The sequence below is a fragment of the Elaeis guineensis genome, chromosome 12, assembly GCF_000442705.2.
Source record: "Elaeis guineensis isolate ETL-2024a chromosome 12, EG11, whole genome shotgun sequence".
Classification (NCBI taxonomy): domain Eukaryota; kingdom Viridiplantae; phylum Streptophyta; class Magnoliopsida; order Arecales; family Arecaceae; genus Elaeis; species Elaeis guineensis.
In genome coordinates, this window is record NC_026004.2 from 88,356,880 (window position 1) to 88,363,845 (window position 6,966).

Genomic DNA, 6,966 nt, shown 5'->3' on the forward strand with positions numbered 1-6,966 from the left:
CAGGGTTGACAGTTTAACCCTGAGTCATCCTAAACACAGGGGTCAAAAGGATGAATTATACGGTAACCATATTCACGTAGGTTCTGAATGTTGCGATTACGATTATTCGACCTATCCGATCGTCGGGTACCATTACTAGATGGTCACTTCGATTAGTACAGGAATTGGTTCCTGTGCTACCGGCTTAGGTTCGAACCTGCGGGGTCACACACATTAGTGGTTCCTTTCTGATCAGATGGCTGATTATGAGTCTTATGTGTCTGAGACTCTATGATTGAGAATTAGGATTCTCTGATCATGAGTTCCACACATTTTGGGTACCAGGGTCAAAATTTTGAATTTTAAATTTTGAATTTGAAATTTGAACTCTTTGATCAGGGTTTCATATCGATGGTCTCTGATGCCTGATTGCCCATCGGATTTGGACTCAATATTTATGAGAGATTTAATTAGTGATTTGATCATTAATTAACTCAATTTGATTGAGTAATTATTTTTGGATCAAGTCCAATTGAATTGGATTCAGTTTGGATTGACCCGATTAGGTTAAATGTTGACCTAATCGCTAAGGTGGTTTAGTCCCTGATTTGATCAGGGATTAGGTTTAGTTAATTCTTGATTTGATTAAAATTTTATTGATCCTAATTAAGCTTAATTAAGTTGTATTTAATTTATTCTAATTGTGCTTAACCTATTTAGATTAGGTTGGCTCAATTAGGTTCAAACCACCTTAACTTTTCTCCCTGCGCCACCTCACTTCTTCTGTGCATATTTAAATTCACGAGAAGCAACTTCTCATGAATTTTGTCCACGCAGAAGCCATCCCACGCCCACCCTTGTGCACCAAATATCTGGATAAAAATAAGTTGGTTGGCCATTCAAATTCAAAAGAAAGTTTGAATTTGAATGAGCAACCAACTAATCCATGCGTCATGGTCTTATCTTGTGCGCCCTATATTTTACACGAGAAAATATTTCTCGTGTAAACTCTCCACTCACAAATCAACTCATTCCCCTTCTCTTCTCACGCACAAGTGGATAGGGATGAGTTGGTTTTGCATTTGAATTCAAATTTGATTTGAATTCAAATGTGCAACCACTTATTTTTATCCTCTCACGCGGATAAGACACGTTCGATATTGTTTTAAAAAGAGGAGAAAGGTGGGACGTGCGTAGAAATTTTAGGAGAGAAACTTTGGGGCATGAGGAAAGTTTGTGCGCAAGGTGAAGGTCCAAAACTTTCTGAGAGAAAAAGAAAGAAAAGAAAGAAAATTGAGCGCAGGGTTTCTAGTGTGTACCCTAGGGTTTCTACCTAGGGTTTGGGAAGTGAGATTGGTGTGCCACGAGTGTCGTGAGTCCACCAAATTTTAGAAAAAATCCATCAGCCTCTCAAGCAACCATGCAAATGATCCAGAGCATCCGAAGAGTCGGCACACATTGATCGAAGGAGTTCGATCAATATCTGCCATCAAAAGGATGAAATCACGAACTAGCATTCGTGAGGAGCTGATCAGACGGAAGCTTCGTGTGGATGATCCGTAGAGATCAGACATTTGTGTGGCTGCAACGTGACAATCAGAATCCTCCGACGGTGATCAGATTGCGGTGATCGACTACCCGCAAAAGATGATGTGTTCTAAACACAGTACTGTAAAAGGTTTACTGATTCAAATTTGAATTTCAAATTTAAATACATGCTGTTGTATCATATTTAGATCCTAGTGTAGGATTAATTAGTATTAATTAATGAGATTAATTAATAATTTCACTGTGAAATAGTAATTTTGAAAAAGTTTTAAAATTACCATTTTGCCCCTACACTAAATTTTCGCTACAGCCTCTTCCTCATTCCTTATCTTCTTTTCTTCAAAAAAATTTTAAACTTTCTAGTAATGAGGGCCATTTCTTCATCCTGCTCTTCATTTTTCATATCATCAAATTTTTCATCAAGTTGAGCAGTGGATTTGAGGGCGATTGTCCTCTTCTTTTTGACATCTTCTTCTTGATGTTGTTTCATACTTAGCTCGTGTGTCATTAGCGATCCTAGAAGCTCCTCCTAGGGTAAGATATTCAGATCTTTGGCTTCTTGGATTGTGGTCACTTTGGCCTCCCAAGTCCTTAGTAAAGATCTAAGAATCTTTCTCACGAGATCACTGTTAGAATAAGACTTACCAAGACTTTTTAGACCATTAATAATATCGTAAAATGAGTAAATATTTCAGTTATTGATTCATCATGCTCTATTTTAAAGAGTTCATATTTATGCACAAGCATGTTAATTTTTGATTCCTTCACTTGATTAGTTCCTTCATGAGTTATTTCTAATTTATCTCATATTTTTTTAGTTGATATGCATGTTGAAATATGATTGAATTTATTAGTATCTAGAGCATAATATAAAATATTCATGGCTTTTGTATTAAGTTGAGCCATTTTTTTGTCAACTTCATCCCGTTCTTTTTTGGATTTGATTGATTCTATACCATTAATTATTTTAGCGGGTGTGTGTGATCCATTTACTATGATACTCCACATATCACAATCAAGTGCTTGAATAAAGATTTTCATCCAAGCTTTCTAATAGATATAATTTGATCCATTAAAAAATGAAGGTCAGTTTGTGGACTGTCTCTCGATTAGTGAAGCACCAACTTGAGTTGCCATAGATCTTTAGCTCTTTGATGGTTAAATTAAAGTAAGGCTAGAGCACCGGGTTCTGATACCACTTGTTGTCCAGCTATGTAATCCAAGAGGGGAGTGAATTAAATTTTTAAAAATTTAAAATTAATTTAGAACCATAAGGATTAAGTAATAAAAGGCAAGTTAGTTGAAGTAAGTGATTTAAGTAAAATGAAGATATTAGATGCAAGAGTGCAAGAAGGAAAAGAAAATAAGATAGAGAACAAGTAAGCACACTACAAACAATCAAGATTTATAGTGGTTCGGTGCCAACCTTGCACCTACATCCATTCTCCAAGCTCCTACTTGGGAATTCAAATCTACTAAACCGTATTCAACAAGAATACAACGTCGGTACCTCCGACTCTAGCTATCCCAAATTAGAACACTTATTTTTTGGATACAAGCCAATCCAATACAATTTGATTCAAGGTTCGGATCAACTTTTTCATGTTTTGGAATCCTTTCAAAACTTAAGATCAACTCAAAAACAGAGTGTAATAGTTAATCACACGGAAATACAAATGTAGCTCATTTAATGAGCAAATAAAGCTTTAAATGCACTTTACACAATAAGAAGGAAGCTTTTCTGATTTTTCTCAAAGTGGTTGAAGACTTGAATGAGCTCTTGAGGGGTTGGTGAACTTGAAATAAAAGTTTCTTTTACTTCAAGAGGGCTCTTTGCTTTGGGCTAAAATGAATGCTTGAAATTCTCTTCAAAAACCTTATTTTATTTCCTCCTTTAAGTGTCTTTTATAACTTCGCTTGATGGTGGAGAATAATCTGGATAATTTTAGAGCCATTGAAAATCATTAAACGAGCATTAAATGTGCCAAAACGAGCTGAAAAACTAGTCGTTATGGAGTTTTTCTGTCGTAGGGGTCGACTCATAGGGTCGACTCATACACATGAGTCAACTCATGAGGTCGACTTCTGTGGCACAGAACAGAAAATGACTGTTCTGTAATTTTGACGTACACAACAACAGAAGTCGACTTATAGGGTCGACTCATGCACAGAGGTCGACTCATGGGGTCGACTCAGTTGGGTGTACCAGCAAAAAAATCAGCTTGCCGTTCAGCTCATTTTGATATGAGTCGACTCATGGGGTCGACTCAATTTTATAAACATGATTTTTTGTTAAAATACACATCCAACAATATTGAGATTGCCTCCAAAAGATCACAAATCTTCTGTTCTTGCTCTTGAGGCTTTCGAGTTAGGACTTGAAGAAATTACGATTTTGCTCCTGAAAAATAATAATTTTTTTTTCAAGCCAAAATCATTAGTAACTCCCTCAAATGCTTTGTAATCATCAAAATCAATTCAAGAAGCAACAATAGAATATCAAGGTGCCTTTTATTCAGGTCGGTAAAATACCGACTTGAATCTACTTATTGGTACGTTAACTATTGTAACTTGATACTTTGAGATTGATATCTCTTTGATCTCATATGATGAGGCCACATGTCTTGGGGCTGGTTTAGTGCACCAACATGCTTCAAAGAAAAAAATCAAATCCTTTAAATAGAGGGCAAAACCAAAAGGTAAAAGCTGGGAAAATCTTCGACCCCTAATCGAAATAGAAGTCTCAGTCAGAGAAGGAAAGAGTCCTTCGGGCTGGAGTCCTTCCATGTATTTTCCACCTCCCCTCCATATTTTTCAACATGCGTTGGCTAATCTTTTTTTATGCTTTAAGATCTATGCAATTGCTAGGGTTATGGATTGAGGTATGACAAAGCATGTACCTCAATTTCTATTAGATTAATCCTACAACTTATTTAATTTTACTATTTGATATATTTGACTTTATTCTGTATTCATGGTTCATCAATTTCTAAATAATTAAGAGGGAGTGGATGCCTATCATTATAAAGTTGAAACTCGCAATTGTTCATTGCATGGTCATAACAATAAAATGATACTAACTTATACGATAATGATAATAAAAATATATTTTAAATTAATATTTTTAGAAAAAAATTATTACTAAAATTTGAACTTGGATATCTTGAATGAGCTTTACATCTCTCTCCCTCCTAGAAAAAAAAAAAAAAAAGAGGAGAAACAAAGAGAGAAAGGCTTTCCATGTTTCTTAAATAGAGCTTTGTATAAAAGCTTTTTTTTTTTGGAGAAATAAAAATCCTGTTTAAAAGTTTTTTTTTCTAAATATTTTAAAATTGTACGAAAGAGGTTCTAGCCCTCCATGAAGGGTATTTTTTTTGCCTCTCCAACGGCAATGCTAAACGAGACCATAATAGGGTAGAGTCAAGACTCAATCCAGCTTCCCAACGTTGATTAGCAAAATCCAGCTTCAGCCTCTGTTCCTCCCTCCTCAGGAGTCCGCAAGACATTCAAAATTTTGAAGTTAATTAAACAATTAAAAATAAAATTATTCCTTCCTTCTGTTTGGGAAAAGCCAATGGCGAACCCCTTCAATCACTTTGACATCCCTTCCAATCCCCGCCACCTCCCCTACCAACAATAAGATCCCGTTACCCCACGCTCGACCCAGAGCAACCCCCACGCTTCCCCCAGCCATGTCCTCCGCACTCCCATCACCGCCCCCGCCCAGCCACCACCACGTCCAACGACTCCGAACCCTGTTCAAGGCCCACCGGGTCCGGGAGAGCCTCACCACCCGGGCCTGCAAGCTCCTCTGCTCCTTCTTCCTCTCCCTTCTTCTCGCCGCCGGCGTCATCCTCTTCGTCCTCTGGCTCAGCCTCCGCCCCCACCGCCCCCGCTTCCACGTCTCTTCCTTCTCCGCCCCCGTCCTCTCCCCCAGCGCTGGCACGGCCTTCTCCTTCGACGTCTCCGACCGGAACCCGAACGGGAACATCGGCATTTTCTACGACGCCGTCGCCGGCTCGGTCTTCTACCGGGACAACCGGGTCGGATCCGAACCGAAGCTGGCGGGCCCCTTCTACCAGCCACCGAAGAACACCACGGTTATCCACGGGGCGGTGGATGGGGCGTCGCTGTCGCCGGAGGAGCTGGCGGCGGACTTGCGATCCGGCCGGGTTGGGTTCCGGCTCGAGCTGAGCACGACCATCCGGTTCAGGGTGTCGACCTGGGACACCCACCGGCACCGGTTGCACGTGAGCTGCAGCGTGGAGGTGGGCCCCGACGGGGCCATTTTGGCGGCGTCCAAGAGCAGGAGGTGCTCCTTGTATTTCTTTTAGTAGCAATTCTGTTTGAAAAACTTGTTTGGAATGGCTTGTAAATCATAGAGGCCCGAATCATGGTGCAATACATAGGCCTAGGCTGCTGGATGTTAAACAGCAAAAGAATAGTGATAATATATATGAAGCTAGCTTGAGGTCTCAGCAGCTGAAGAAAACCGTCAAGTTGGGTTAAGAGGCGCAAACGTTATCTCCTAAATCCAGGTTATACTGGCAAAGAATCTAGTTAACACCTCCTTTCCGGTTATGTAACTTGGAAACTGATGTGCATTAGAAGCTAACATAATATGCTCTTTGTGTAGGGTCCAAGGAACCTATTCTAGCTATGTAACTATATAGGGTCCAAGGAACCTATTCTAGCTATGTAACTATATATTGAAGAAGGCTCAAGCTCAAGTGTGTGATTGTAGATGGTGAAGAAAAAGTTGAGATTCTATTAGAAAGACAAAATTTCCGGACTCTCTACCTATTGAGTACCTTACTTGATGAGATGGATACTTCTAATGATTCTATATGAGATCTAATAAATGGCTCAAGTATATTTATTATGGACATGATTACAATATTTTGATGAAAAAAAATCATCAAAATAAAAGTTTCTAACAATATTGCGCGAGAAAGATACAAAGCATGCGACTATGATGCCATGTTGAGAAGAAGGAGAGAGAGAATGGGCTTTAGAGTGAGAAAGTCCGTCAACTTCCTGGGGCGAAATGGAAAATCCCAAACCCGATCTCTTCACCTTTCCCCATCAGCTCCTCACCATTGAAGCTGCCTGCAGATTTTACCAAGATAGAGGGAGGAAGACATACGGGCGCATCACCTTCTCAAATTGCAAGGGGATCCCTGGGAGAGAAGGTACAGTGCTTTTAAACCATCCGTCACTCGTCACTCAACATCAACTGATTTCTCCCCATACTAGTCTTCTGGAACGGTGGAGACACCCCATTGCCACGGGAGCAAATGCAATCCCACGAGTCCTTTTCTTAAATAATATAAAAAAAAATTTATTTATTTAAATAATTTAAATTTTAATTTATTTATAAATCTAATATAAAAAAATAAAATGCCATTTTGAATGACGTTTTATACGTCATTCATAATT

The 6,966-nt window shown here is 39.0% G+C and overlaps 1 protein-coding gene across 1 annotated transcript; it reads left to right on the forward strand.

Moving 5' to 3' along the window:
• The first annotated feature begins 5,185 nt into the window (after nucleotides 1-5,185).
• On the forward strand, nucleotides 5,186-6,310 carry LOC105036227 (protein NDR1-like). Its single transcript, XM_010911992.4, has one exon. It carries the CDS (start codon nucleotides 5,220-5,222, stop codon nucleotides 5,859-5,861), a length of 642 nt encoding a protein of 213 aa, XP_010910294.1. The 5' UTR covers nucleotides 5,186-5,219; the 3' UTR covers nucleotides 5,862-6,310.
• The last annotated feature ends 656 nt before the right edge of the window (nucleotides 6,311-6,966 follow it).